This window comes from Otolemur garnettii, unplaced genomic scaffold (assembly GCF_000181295.1).
Source record: "Otolemur garnettii isolate 467f Iridium unplaced genomic scaffold, OtoGar3 scaffold00001, whole genome shotgun sequence".
Lineage (NCBI taxonomy): Eukaryota > Metazoa > Chordata > Mammalia > Primates > Galagidae > Otolemur > Otolemur garnettii.
This window is the reverse complement of record NW_003852396.1, coordinates 62,103,389-62,118,093: the sequence shown is the minus strand read 5'-3', so window position 1 is coordinate 62,118,093 and position 14,705 is coordinate 62,103,389. Positions and strand designations below refer to the sequence as shown.

Sequence of the window (14,705 nt, the reverse complement as noted above, 5' to 3'; positions counted from 1 at the left end):
CTTGAGTAAATGACAAATCGCCCCAAACGGACCCTTTCCAGAAATGTCTGTGAGAGCAGCACAAAGGACAACTTTCTGTTGCTTAACTCTCCCCAAAGCCCCCGCTCCCCTGTATGTTGACATCAAATGCTGGGAGTTTGCCAGCCTCCCGGATGCCACCTCCAGAACAGCAGGGAGAGTGCCTTCTCTGGTGGGGACACATATGGTGTCCCCTTGTCAAAGAGAGCAGACGCTGTTCCTAGAGCTGCGTGCACTTTAGCCTCCATGCACCGAGTAGCAGTGATGGAAAACAGTACCGATTCCCTGTGTCTGAGGGTCGCCCGCCCTCTGCCCAGGTGCCTGCCTCTTGCTAAGCTCTTGTCTTGGATGGAAGAGAAAATACCACTGAGCACCCACAGTAGGGGCTTGAACAAGAAGAAATCAGTAGGTGAAAGGTGTAACGCCCCCCCACCTGCACCTGTTCAAACCCCCAGAGTGCCAAGCACTCCCAGAGATGACTTTTTCTCTTCTTTGTTTGGTTGCGGTCCGGCTCCAGGTCTCATCAGCCCCATGTCCCAGGGCAAGTTCCTCTCTCTCTCTGCCCCTTGAGTACAGTAGAGGTGCTAATTCTGTGGGAAGGCTGCTGGCAGAGTTCCGCATACAGCACCTGGCTGACAAAAAGTGCTCTAAGGACAGACCTAGATGTGAGAGAAGGGTGCCTGGGGGGGATTCACCTCCTAGAATCCCACAGCATGGAGGGAACTGGTTCTGTAACTCAGGTGACATTTGGAAACCCTCTGATGAGCTAGGGCGGGAAATTTGAAGTTTTACAAATTTCGAATATCTTTAGCAACCCAGGAGAAGAGGCGTCTGCAGCAACTCTGCTCCCGTTAGCTGTGTCCTAGGTCCCAGGCTGTCCCCGCTCCCTTCGCTGTTGCCAGGTAGCAGCCTGCTGTCTGCCTCCTACTGAGACGTCCACACCCTGGAGCAGCACCGGAAGCCAGGCTGTGCCTGACTAAGTGATGAACTGGCTGTTGTCTCTACACAACTCCCAGAGGATGGTTTTGCTTTCCATGCCTCGCCCACACCCAGCCCTGCCTCTCCACTTTCCATCCCTTCTCACGTGTGCAGCCCTCACACCTCTCCTTCTCTAGAGCCACAGGAAGCCCCCCGGGGGGGGGAAGGCAGCAGCAAATCATGGTAACATGGGCAGGCTCAGGGGTCCAACTTCAAGGTTCTGTCATTGACCTGCTGCATGAACTTGGGCAGGTTGCTGAACCCCTCTGTACCTTCTCCTTTTCTGCAAAAGGGAATAATAGTAGTGCTTGCCTTATGAGGCTGTTAAAGAGTCAATCAAGCCAAATGTGAAGCACTTAGAGTGTGCCTGGCACACAGTAAGTCTTCCTGGAGATTAGCCAGTATCACAGTCCTACAGTGGTAAATGTCACCAACCTGCAGGTGGTCAAGCTGCCGAGACTTGAGGCAAGAAAATTCAGTTTGCCGTGGATTTGGCATGGATTCCCATGGCAACTCTCAATAGCAAAATTGCTCAAAGGACTCATAAAGTCAGTGGTTCTTTTGCCTAAGAAATCCTTATGGAATGAATAAATATATGAAAATGATCATCATAATGATTGTTTCCATGTGTTGCATGCTATATTCCAGGTACTTTCTCAAAACTGATTTAACATTCACAACAGTCCTATGAATTGTTATTGTTGTTATTCTCATCCTACTTTATGAATGTGGTATTGGAGGATCAGAGGTGTTAGGTCGTCTGCCTAGGGTCACACAGCACATGAATAGTGGCAGTAGGATTGAAATCTCAGGTAGAGCTCCCAAAGGGGCCCATTGCATGCTGCACCTCCTTTTCGCACATTTCTCTATGGTTGCTCTTAGGAGCTAACTGAAATGCAGTCCTTTCCTGGATGGGAAAATTTCAGATTAGAAATGAATGATCCACAGTGAGACCAGAGACACTTGGTGAAAGAACCACAAATATGGCAAGAAGTGTGTCTAGGTGATCGAGTCTTCAGGACGGGGTTGGGGGGTGTCGTGCAGAGGCCCCATAGTGGGGGAGCTCTACATCAGGTCGCCTGTCCAACATCTTGGATGTCTGCTGTCTGGAGTCGGTGACAATTCAGAAATTCCCCTGCCCACTGTCACCTGTCCGAGTTGAGAACTGTGGCCCCATTCTCTATGCTACCCTTTGGTCAGATTAATAATTCTACAAGGCAACCTGAATCCTATCTATCTTCTGACAAAAAGTCTTTAATTATTCTTCCCTACCACAAGAATACATCTTACTATGTGGCACAGTCTCAGGGCCTTCTCTGAGCTCAACCAGGTTACCCCCTCTTCTTATCCTGAAGGATTGTCACAGTGTGGATATTGTGATGGTGAGGGGTGCAGAGAGGAGGAAGGAGGGACCAGAAGCCTTCTCTGGAAGCTGGCGAGGACAGCAGCCTGGACTCGGAAGGGCCTCGTGTGCTGTGCTCAGGAGCTCAGGCTTCAGAGTATTAATAGATCATTGTTCCTGAGCGTGATCCTTGAATCACACGAAAGCTATCATGTGTATCTACTTCTTATGTAAGAAAAATAAAACAAACAAAAAGTAAAAGGCTCTGGATTCTGATAATCTTGGGTGTGGCTTGGTTAAACAAAGTTGAGGCGTTTCTTTGCTGCAGAACTTCTCAGAGCCTTTGATACACTAATGCACATGATGAGCCTCCAATCTTATCTGACCTCTTTCACCTTTAAATCCAGTAGCATTTGGTGGGGGGTGGGGGGGCTGGATTCGTGTCCTGAGAGACACAGTCTAAGAAATGGTGCTGTTATCCATGGAAACATGGAGGGTGATGTGGGGCTGGTGTTCAAACCTATCTCAAAACAGGGCTTTTTCCTTTCATGTTACACTTGATTAGAAAGAGGAGGCCCTTTGACAAAAACCAGGAATAAATTAAGCTAAGAACATTTAGAATTTAAACATCAGGAACAGATGAGAAGCTGGGGACCTCTCTGAGCCTTCAGAAGGGCCAGATTCTGGCATGGTGCCTGTAGTTCAGTGGTTAGGGCGCCTGCCACATACACCGAGGCAGGTGGGTTTGAACCGGGCCCAGGCCTGCTAAACAATGACAACCACAACAAAAAAAGCCAGGTGTTGTGGGCACCTGTAGTCCCAGCTACTTGGGAGACTGAGGCAAGAGAATTTCTTAAGCCCAAGAGTTCTGGGTGGCTGTGAGCTGTGACGCCATAGCACTCTACAGAGGGCAACATAATGAGACTGTCTCAAACAACAACAACAATAAACAAAACAAAAAGAACAGACCAGATTCTTTCCTTGGCATTGGGATTTAGAAGTTAAAAACAAAGTACTTTGATGGGTCAGATGTGTCAGTGCTAACTGGACATGAGCAAGGCTTCTGGGGGGTGAAATGGCTGATGACGACAGCAGTTGGGAGAACAGGTTAAGGAAGTGAAGGCAGGTGCTGAGGGGGAATCTCTGGTCACAGAGGGACCTACCCCTCCGGGCTCAGGGGCTGCCTAGCTGCTGCGATGGCCCAATGGAAATTCACAAACTTGGGGAGGAAACAGCCTGTCCTCTTTCCTGGGGAGAGGAAAGGATCACCAAAGGCCAGAGACGATCCTGCTGAGGGATTTACCTCCCGTCATTACACAACTTCCAAACAAACAGGTAGTGACCTCGGGTGCTCAAGTCAAATGACAGCAGTACATAGGACAGTTTGTGACATATTTGACATCAAAACATGGGCTAGGTAAACTTTCAAGCCCCTGGCAGGTTTTCCTCTGCGGTACAGCAGGACCGCAATGGGAGACGGAGCTGAGCCCAGCGCGACGTGGCCAGCGCGTTCCGTTAGCCGACAGGATGGTCAGGTAGGTCGGACACCTTGAGTGAGGTGCGGGTGGGCTTAAGGGGAGATGAGAAGGAGGGAATCACTTTGCATTCCTGGAGAAAGAGGAAGAATGAAAAGGTGGGGAAAGAGGCTGTCAGAAAACACGCCTGAGAGCGGGTTTTGGTAGTTGGCAAAGACGCGTGCTTTTCCCAGGGTCTGAAGTTATATGGCCTCCCTCCTGTGAGTCAGATCTTCCTTAGACACATAAGAAGCTCAGAAGAAGAAGGACTAGTTGAGACGTGTAATCTGATCATCAGGAAAAACCACTGGCTTCAGAAATGTCTCTGGATGGTTGAATAAAGCGCACAGGTCTCTGTACCGCCATGCCTGGCTGTGAGTCGGGCATGTGGTACACTTCTCAGCGAATATTCTTGGGTGAACTAATGAATGAATCCGTGATATGCATGTAGTCACATCTTTCTGCCTTTTCCCCCATTCAATTGCTTAAATAACATTTAACAAGATAGCGAGTAGTGAGTTAGAAAAACTGTATCTTTTACCAAAGTCCTGACCCGTGATTGCATCTTTAAGAACTGAACCTCCTGCAAGTGTGTGACACCATCCTGAAGGAGCGTGTCCCCGGCACTGAGCCACGTGCTCTTCCTAGAGGTTATAACATGACAATGTACATATATATATATAGCCCAGAAAAAAATCCTTGAATCCCAGCTCTGCTATTTGCCTGTCGTGTGATAACTGTATTTCTGCTGGCAAGTGCAGGCTGAAGTGGCTTTATGAAGATTTTATTGTCAACCAGTTTACATTCTTGCAATGGTTCTTGGGTGCAAAGATTCCGAAGTGCCGCATTGCTTCCTGTATTTGATGGGAAAACCAGCAGGCCTGGCTTTGATGGTGAGAAATTTTCTAATATTACTAAATCCATGAAGCATTTGGTCCAATGCTGTACCCTGGCACACTGTTAAGTATTTCTCTTCCCAGTTGCAACACAGAGTGTGGGTGTTACAAAGACCACCACATCCGCTTGCTATTTATTCCTTCAGATTACTCTGTTTCCTCCGTAATTAGAAAGAAAATGTCTGGTACTTATTCAGTCTTTCAACACACATCTATCTACTCACTGCGTTCTGGATACTATTTGGGGGTTACCAGACTAAATATTGCTTCAATATTTACTACTCCAGCCTTTCGCATGTTAGTTTCTGTTTTCAGAAGCCCAAGAAGATGATACAATGTAATAAATCAAATGCAAGAGAAACTGCTGATAGCAATAACTTAGGATACCGGCAAGAATAGACCCAGCCTGGAAGAGCTGGATTTTTAGTGAGGCCTTTCTGCATTTGGCCAGCACTGTGGATGATACTAAATTGTGAAAAACCCTAATCCTTTCCCCTTTTTACAATCATATAAATTACTTGCTCTGTTCACATTTTTACCTTTTCTTCTCACTGTTTACAACCGAGTCTTCAAAGTTCATTTGTTTACAGTTGCAGTTTTTCAAAAGGTTATGAATAGTATGATTAGGAAAGTTCTCTATCCTCTGCAGAATTGTAAATAAGGGGAAAAATCACCTACAATTCCTTCAGTTAGAGATAGCTGTTAAGACGTATCCCCTTCCGGTTATAACATATGACAATGCACATCTGTGATCATGTCATGTGCCTTGTATCTGTTTTTTAGGCTGTCTCCTTCCTCTTCTTTTTCAAGAAAAGGGACTTAAACCATTTTACCATAAAATTCTCCTCCTGAATTCCTTTCTGGGCTTGGTCATTGTTCTACTGTCTGCTCCTGTATTGTGGGAACAGTGTAGAAGACTTGCCTTGTCCCCAGATTTCTGGGCGTGCAGTCATTTGCCATATGGGAATATGACTCTTTATACTTCACTGTTGCTGTGGTGTCGAGTGCTTAACCTTTTTGCTCGGATTAAATTGGGTTGCTCCTAGTTTTCTTACTTTATAAACGGTGCTGCCAATGACCATCTATGTAGTCCATATGTTTTCCTTAGCAGTTGTTCTATGTACCATATTCCCCCAATGAGGTTGCTGGGGTTAGGCATACAAACGGATTTGTAATACTTGTTGCCCATTTTGAGAAAGACCAAACCCAATTAATATTGCCACCCCTTAAGTCCAAATGTACTCTTTTGCACAAAGCTCCCGTCCTGTCTGATTTAAGTCATTTATTTAGATTTTTCTGCCTTACTAGGGATCCAAAATTAAATGAATTTGAATTCAATTACTTTTCTTTTGAGAAAGGGTCTTGCTCTTTTGCCTGAGTTAAGGTGTGGTGGTGTCATTATAGCTCACTGTAACCTCAAACTCCTGGGCTCCAGCAAACCTCCTGCCTCAGCCTCTCGAGTATCTGGTACTACAGGTGTGCACCACCACACCCAGCTAATTTTTCTATTTTACATGGTTATAGGGTCTTGCCATGTTGCTTAGGCTGGTCTCAAACTTCTGGCCTCAATTAGAAAGATCCTTCCACCAGGGGTGGCACCTGTGGCTCAATGAGTGAGGCACCAACCCCATATACTGAGGGTGGCAAGTTCAAACCCGGCTCCCACCCAACCTGCAAGAAAAAATCGCTGGGCATTGTGGTGGGCACCTGTAGGCCCAGCTACTCAGGAGGCTGAGGCAAGAGAATCACCTGAGCCCAGGAGTTGGAGGTTGCCATGGCACTGTACAGAGGGCAAGAGAGTGTCTCTACAAAAAAAAAAAAAGGAAAGAAAGATCCTTCCACTTGGCTTCCCAAAGTACTTAGATTACAGGAATAAAGGCATAAACCTAATTTTAAAAATTCTTATCTTTTTATAACAGGATAAAATGCTTGCAATAAAAATTTGCAAATTAAATGAGGAAAAACTTCATTATTGCCTGAATCAACAATACTTAAAAATACATATAATACACGATTAGAAAGCTAGTTTCTACCTTTTTATATAATAAAATCAACATAATGACTTTCTGTCTGGAAAAGTGTTGAAAGAACAAAGATCTATTTTCTATTCTATTCTCATCTTCCCTCATTTTTCTTAATCGTCTTCCTAAAGTGTCAGAAATTTTATATCTCTCAACGCTGTTCACTGACTTGCACAAAATGTCTCAAGACAAGCCTAAAAATAAGTGCAAAATGACCCTTAAATAATTTCCTTTCAAGTGACAGAGAAGGGCCCTTGAATTTTGTTGCCCCAGAAAGAGAAGGTAGATTATGTTCTTGACCAAAAGTGGCTATGCTGGAAAGTGCCCTGCTCTGAACACAGCTTGCTCAGAGTTCTAGAGGAGTCTTTGGGGCTGTCTTGAGTCTTATTAACTGCATTGCCACAATGCTTAGTCAGAAAAGTACAGGGACATTAGCAAATTTTCTTCAAATAAGCCTTTTTAGGGTCCAAGGACCTCAGTGGGGTCACAGCTGTTATCTCCATTAATTTTATAGGATGAAGCAACACATTTCCATAACATCATTGTTAAAAATCAATTCTTGACATTGTTTGTGTTGATTATAAGAATTTGAAGAAACATATCATGAAGTCCCCCAATCTAGGTGTACTTGAGGGTGTTCAATCCATTCAGGAACCCCCAACGTGTAGCTAAGTATAAGGCCATGGAATCTTTGGAATCATATCAACATTTTTTCAGAGAGGGGACTGCATTATGGGTGGGGTCTTACCACCTGTTCAGCAGCCCAAACCCACTGGGTGAGCAGTTTGCCATACTCCATGTATTTCATGTGTATTTTGTTTATATCTAAAGAGAAAAAAACCATCTCTGTAGTGGGTGCTGTTGTTAGCCATCTGCTGCCACTTTGCATGTGGGCAAAGCAAGGTCCACGGAGCTACCTAACTCATCTAAGGAGACCATCCGCTAAGGGGACAAGTGTGGCTCTGCAGTCGGCTCCCTCCCTTCCCCACTGGTGTGTTGACCACTCTGTAGTGCAGTGAGACAAGGCTGTCAGCAGGCAGGACCCACCGGTGCTTCCTTCCTAGTGAGCCCCACGGGACCCCCAAGTGCTGATCACCTGAGATGGTGCCAGCTCTGGAGAAAAACAGAAAAAAAGGAGGAGGAAGGTTAAGGGTCGGGAGAGGGGAGATCAGATCTCCATGACACCGAGGCTGCAAAAGCGAGTCTACCACGGTTGGTCTCTCCCCTGGACCCTCTGGCCCGTGTTCTTTTTCCATCCCAAGGGTGAAATCCATGCTTTCTACCAATGAGACAGAAGAGTATGAGCTCACATTGACCAAAGGAGCCTGCCGCAGTGGGGATGTTCTTTGAAGCCTCGTATTTGGAGATCAAACAAATTTTACAGCCTACTCCATGATCTGTTTGCTTTTACTTCTAAGTAAACTGCCATGGTTCTCTGATTCCAACATGTGATCCTTTAGAAGAGTTTCTATTGATTTCATATCGACATTTTTTTTTTTTTGGAAGTGGGGACAACATTAAGACACATTCCCTTTTCAGAAATGTTAAAATGGGGAGAATATATATCTTTTTAGAATTGAAGAAATTCAGTAAAACTTCTAGTTGGAAAAGGTGTCATGTTTCTGTAGGGGCCGGGCCTGTCATCTGGTACCTCTTTGGGCACATGTAGGGGAGAACAGAGCCTCAGTGTGTGCTGCCCAGTCTCCCAGTGACGGGTGGGAGGCGTAGGGGTGAGCAGTGTGGGGAATCAGCTAAGGCTGGCTCCTTCCGCCTCTTCTGACTTCTTTTAGGGCAGAGTTTTTTGACCTTGGCGCTATTGGCATTTGAGGCAGATCATTCTTTGTCAGGCGGGATAATTAGCAGCCTCCCCGGCCGTGACCCATTACTAGTCACTTTTCCTTAGTTCTAATAAACAAAAATGTCTCCAGATGTCATGAAAGTGCTCCTGGTTGAGAACCCATGTTAGGGCTAAAGAGAAACAGCTGAAGAAGTGGAATCAATACAGATCTTTTGGCCTCAAGCTTTTCTTTTTACTCCAGAAAGTCTCTTGTCCCTGTGTGCCACCAATAGGACCCCCTTGTCATTTGGTAACAGATCTATGTTTTGGTTCTCTAACTGCAGAGTGGTCAGACCCAGGGGTTTCTAAGGACCCTTCTCAGTGTGAAATTGTTCTCAATGGTTGCTGGGATTGTAGGGTTTTAAAAAACACTAATAATAACCAGTAGCAGCATTCTAACACCTCTGTCTGTTAAGTCTTCCTTCCTCAAACTTTAGAATGTATATTAATTTTGCACTGAGTGCCATGGTCTCTATTTACTTAACATCCTTTCCAGGGAGGCTTTGGCTTATAGTCAAAAAATAGGAATAAAAAGAAATCACTAGAGGCTGCGGGGCAAAAGGCGCAAGTAACAGTAAGTGCTTAAATATTACCTACCAGTCAGTGAATTAAATAGCAACACGGTCTGGTTTGCTAGAAGACAAGACTTTTCCTTTCTGAAGGTCTAGCTCATGTTCACCCTTGCTGTTAGTGATATTTGCCAAGGATTATGGAAATGATTCTTGATCATCCGAGGTGGGAGTCAATCATTGGTCTTTTTAGCCCTGGATTAGAGACTCAAATTTATTTATATAGCAACAGTTTATTGAAATTCCTATTGTGTATTTAATCAGTAAGATTTAGTGTCAAGGAAATCATTCTGCTTTAAGGAGGGCTCAGTCCAGTGGGAAAGAGTAGGCATGATTCAATCACACAGGCCAGTGGGGGAGATGGAACTGTTCGGTTAGGCCAGGGAGGCCTCCTAGAGGAGACAGTGTTTGATTCACATTGGAAGGATGAGCAGGAGTCTGTTAGGCATCGGGAGAAGTGGAGGCTCCCGGGCTTGCATATGAATGGCTGGGAGAGTGCAAACCTTAAGATCAAAGAGAAAAGGAAAAGTCAGCACAGCCCCTCTGTCTCTAACAGAAGGTTTTTTTTTTTTTTTTTTGAGACAAGAGTCTCAAACTGTCACCCTCAGTAGAGTGCTGTAGTATCACAGCTCGTAGCAACCTCTAGTTCTTGGGCTTAGGTGATTCTTTTGCCTTAGCCTCCAGAGTAGCTGGGACTATAGGTGCCTACCACAATACCCAGCTATTTTGTTGTTGTTGTTGCAGTTTGGCCGGGGCAGGGTTGGAACCTCCCACCCTCCTTATATGGGTCCGGTGCCCTACCCACTGAGCCACAGGCGCCACCCCTAATGGAAGGTTCTTAAGCAGATCCATTCTAAATCACCCTTAGGAGCTACTCACACTCACATTTTAATAGTAGTTTTTCTAGTAAAAAGAGAAATACCACAGTAGATTATATATTGACTATAATGCATTCCAATTTCAGAAATCCTAAAACAATTTAAAAGCCAATCTTAGAACCAAAGAAATAAGGTGTCAAAATTCAAATATTGGTTTTGAAATGGTTACTGCTGTTATTATCATTTTTATTTTATACAAGTTCCCCTAGGGCCTGGGAGGTGTCCTCCTGTCTGTACTTCCTAAAACCAGCAGTGGCTTCCATTATTTTCGGTACATCTCAGCAGGTACCTACTGAATGTACTACACATGCCAGGCCCAGATCTTACTCAGCACTTTCATTTCATGGAGAAGAAAAATTGAGGCTCAGAGACATTAAGAAACTCACCCAAAAGTTTCTTTGCTACTGGGCAGTGGAGCTGGGATTGTCTGTTTGTCTCTGAGCCCATGTCTATGAAGCCCTGAAGCCCAGCAGACTTTGCTGCCTGCAGGGAAAGGCTAATACAGAACAGGCCAGGGCGGCTGGTTCAGCTGCTCAGCACTGAGCTCCCTAAGTTTAGAGACTGTGTGTTGCCCACTCCCTCTCCTCTGGGCACGCAGCAAATAGGAAATCCTAGAGGCGCGTACTGGGAATCGGAACATCTGGGAGAGGCTCCTTTACAAGGCAGGAGTAAGCACCAGGTCCTTAAAACCCAAGCTCATCAGATGTTTAACTTTGATGTGGGAAAGACCCCCAGGGTGGCTGCTTGTAGCAAAAGGCTCTGAAAGTCTGGAGAGAAGGGCTCTCCCCTCTATTTCCTCACAGAGGGAAGGGGAGGGACATAAAAAGAAAATATCTGAATTCCTGCCTCCCAGCCTTGGGCATTTACCATACAGGGTTTGGTGGATCTGGAAGGCCCCATGAAGAATCCATGGCTCTGGCCAGATGTGGTGACTCACGCCTGTAATCTTGTACTCTGGAAAGCTGAGGCAGGAGGATCCCTTTGAGCAGGAGTTTGAGACCAGCCTGAGCAAGAGCAAGAGCGAGACCCCCATCTCTACTAAAAATAGAAAAATTAGCCAGGCATTTTGGTGGGCGCCTGTAGTTCCAGCTACTGGGGTGGCTGAGGCAGGAGGATCCCTTGAACCCAGGAGCTTGAGGTTGCTGTGAGTGAGGCTGATGTCATGGCACTCTACCCAGGGCAAGAGTGAGACTTTGGTGGGGGCGGGGGGAGAAAAACTGTGGCTCTATGGATTCACAGAACATCCCACTGAATCTGTCATTTCATTTTATTTGTTGTTTCCTAGGGTCTGTTGGGTTTTGATTCCTTTTGCACCTTTGGTGCCTTTGTGATTCTCCGCTGTGACTGGGGCTTGGCTCTCATCTGCACTTTCATCTGAGTGGTGGGCCGTGTGCCAGGTCAGGCCTGGTGCCTCCCAGCCTGGGCTCCTGCTGTGCCCCCACCCCACGTCCCTGCTTCCCATCTCCTCCTGGCTGCTCCCAGATCAACCTCCCGTGGGTCCTGCCCATGTCTGGGCCTCACCCTCTCAGCCAGCTCTGAGGGCTTGCTCTCTCTTTCCTCTGATGTATGTACCCTCTGCCTTTGCTCTCTCTACGGAAAGTCTGTCTAGAGTCTTCCAAACGCAGCACACAACCTTCTCCCTTGCGCCTCTGTTCCAAACCGTTCCATCAATTTCTCTTCTTAATTCCAGTAGCCCTGACATGCGCCTGCGTCGGTGACTTTGGCCATCGGTCACACGCTTCCTCCTGTCCCTCTTGTCTGCTTTCCTCCCTGTGTCAAGAGCCCTTGAAATGTAATGTTCTGTTTTATTTATTGAGTATCCACTACCTGAAACACCCACTGAGAGTTAAGAACAACAAAGAAGAATGACTGGGTGTGCTCATCAATAAGCACTTAGGGTGAGCCCCCCAGAAATGTGTGCCTCTCACCCCTCCCCGGGTTTTCCCCAACCCTGGGGGAGGCCACCCCACCTTTGGCTCTGTGGTTTGCCTTCCACATTTCTCTTAGGGAAAAACAGACACCCCAGGAAGGCCTTGGGACGGCTCCAGCTCACAGGCCTGTCCTAGTGAGGTCCTGCTCAACGGTGCCACAGTTCGTTTGCTGTGTCAGTTGGTACCAGCCCCTCCTGCGGAGCAGTGAGGGGAAGCTGTCTGGGTGCTGGGAGCTTTTGCCCATCAAGAGCTGCCTGAGCTCCACCCAGGTGGAGCCCAGGTCTGTGCTGGAAGTTCAGGTCCAGGCAAGGTCAAAATTCCCACTTCAGAGGAAGAGGCCCTTGCTGCCGCCCCTCCATTCCTAAAGCTCACAGCCACCAGCTTCTTTGTCCTCATTTTTCCTAGGAACAAATGAGTTTGATCATTCATTTAACAAGCATTTACTGGGCTCAGTGATGTCTGTTTGCACAGCGCCACCTGGTACAGGGCCTGGCACAAAGGTTAACGTGGCAGTCTATTTTCTAGATGATCCTATTCCTAGGAAATAAACTGGACATAAGTTACTGGAATCCAGGACGGCAAATCTGGGCATGTCTGTGCCACTCCTTAATGTGGTGACTGTGGCAGATGTTGCTAATCATAGCACTCAGTGGCTCTGAACCTGGATTCAAGTGGGGATTCAGCCGCAGAACGCTTCCTTCTAGCACATTGCACCAACAGCCTCTGTACTAAACTGGACTTTGTCCATGAAATGAAATGTGCCTGTAATCCACTGATGTGGATTTAAAGTAGTCCCCAAAACACTGAGGTAGAAGGAAGGGGGCTCAAACCAGCTGGTCTATTGAATGTCACGTGTGGCAGGTACAGACTGGGAGACCCCTTTAGTGGGGGTGCTCCGAAGCAACGCTGCCCTTGGGGGGCCCTGTGAGCTCTCCGTGGACACCGTCGGGTTTCTGCTGCCTCGCGTGGCTCCTTCTGTCTGCCTCGGGTGGGTTCCTTTCCCACAGCTCCGGAATAGCTGCTTTGCAAGGTATAGCTCATGTTTTTCTTGAGGTCTTTTTCTCCTGCCTTTTCCCTCAGTTGGAGAGCTAATCTCTTCCCTCAGCTTTTTACTGGCACCCAAATCTCTATCACCAGAAACGCCGTCTTCCAGAGTCTAAACTCCCTCCCTTGGAAATGAAGTGCTTTTGTCGTCTGACCCCATCTGTCCCTACAGCCTCCTCCCCAGCCCCAGCTCCTTGGCTGCATAGCGTGTGCTGTGAGCACCCTGGTCCTCATCCATTCCGGACCCACGTTGTGCCACATCTCCTGGGGTCCTCCTCCCAGGCCTCAGCACCTGCTCCTCTGCTCTGCCTAGTCTGGTCACATCTGCTCCCGAGGGTCACCTTCAGTGTGGCTTGAATGAGAAAGCGCTGTCGGGCTTCCTTATGAAGGGAACAGGTGCAAGGATTCAGTCACTCAACAAACAGCTGCCACGTGCCCCCTCTGACTCCTCAGGGACCCTGCTCTCAGGAGCCTGTCGTCTGTTCACATTTCTGTCATTAGGTGCTCTTGTTTATATGGCATGTCTCTGCTGTGACCACACCCCTTGTGGCCCAGGGCAGCGTCCCAGTAATCGTGTCCCCTCCGTCCTGTGCACATGCTGAATGCTCAGCATATCCTGAATTGACTAAAATGTGGCTTCTTCCCCTACCTGATTCGCCATCTGCACTTTTGAGTATTTAGTTTTCTGGGAAGCTGGCAAAGGGCTGGAGGCCTGGCAGGGGAAGGAACAGCCTCTGCAGACTAAGGGAGGACGATGTCCCTGCTCTATGCTGGACCCCAGAGCAGTGGGAGCTGGGGTGGAGATGGATGCCTCCGATGGAAAGAAGTTGTGGGTAAGACACGTGAAGAACAGGGATCTGGGTTTGAATTTCTCCTCTTGTGCTTAGTAACTTGGAGACCTTGAGCAAGCAGCTATTTTCTGTAGCCTTGTTCCCATCTGCAAAATGGGGATGCCAATCCCAAAAGCCGTTGTGAGGTTTGGAAGAGTAAATGAGTCTAAATGAATATAAAACATTTAAAATAATTCGAGGTACAACTATTGGCTCATCTTTAGATTTTCCTGGTATTGGGGCTTACGATTTTCACTGTTGTTTTTAAATCTTCTGTGACAACATTTAGGTAATGTGAAACATATCCAGTAAAACAATTTCTTTTTGTTTTAAGAGACAAGGAAAGAGTCTGGTGTGTAAGGGGGTCATAATTAACCCTGCCAACCCCAACCCCTTGCCCAGTGTGGATATTTCATACCGTGTTTGGTTAGGGGTGTTGATCTTCAGCAACCCCCTGCACTCCTATGTCCCTGCCCCACCAGTTCCAACAGTCTTACAGCTCATAGTGGAGGCGCCAACCCTCAAGGATGGTGCCATGATTGGCGCCCAGTGCGGAGAACAGGGAATACAACGCTGCTGTGGTCCCTCCACAGAGAGGATGTGATCATTCCACAGTGCAGCCTGGGCTTGCCAGGGACTTAGCGGGAAGTTAGCGGGAAGTTCTGAGAGCTGCAAGGCACTTTGCATAGCCTGGGGGATAAAGGAAGGAGGGAAAGGTTTGCAAAAGGAGGAGCAAAGTCGGCAGGTTTTATGAAGTGTTTTATGGTGGAGCCATAATGGGAACCCTGGTGCTTAGCGAGAGTTATTAGGTGTGATGGTCTTAACACAGAGAGTCCTGTGGCGGCAT

At 47.1% G+C, this 14,705-nt stretch overlaps 1 protein-coding gene across 2 annotated transcripts in view; it reads left to right on the top strand.

Moving 5' to 3' along the window:
• Positions 1-412: 412 nt before the first annotated feature.
• SLC1A2 (solute carrier family 1 member 2) overlaps positions 413-14,705 on the top strand; it is a 93,700-nt gene continuing 79,407 nt past the window's right edge. Inside the window, exon 1 of one of the 2 annotated variants that reach the window (XM_012803893.2) lies at positions 413-434. Coding sequence is in view for 1 of the 2 variants with exons in the window: in XM_012803889.2 (XP_012659343.1) it covers positions 3,866-3,873 (8 nt within the window). In the remaining variant the exon portion in view is untranslated. Of the gene's footprint in view, positions 435-3,695; positions 3,874-14,705 lie in introns of those variants that run through there. The other variant, XM_012803889.2, reaches the window with a different exon arrangement.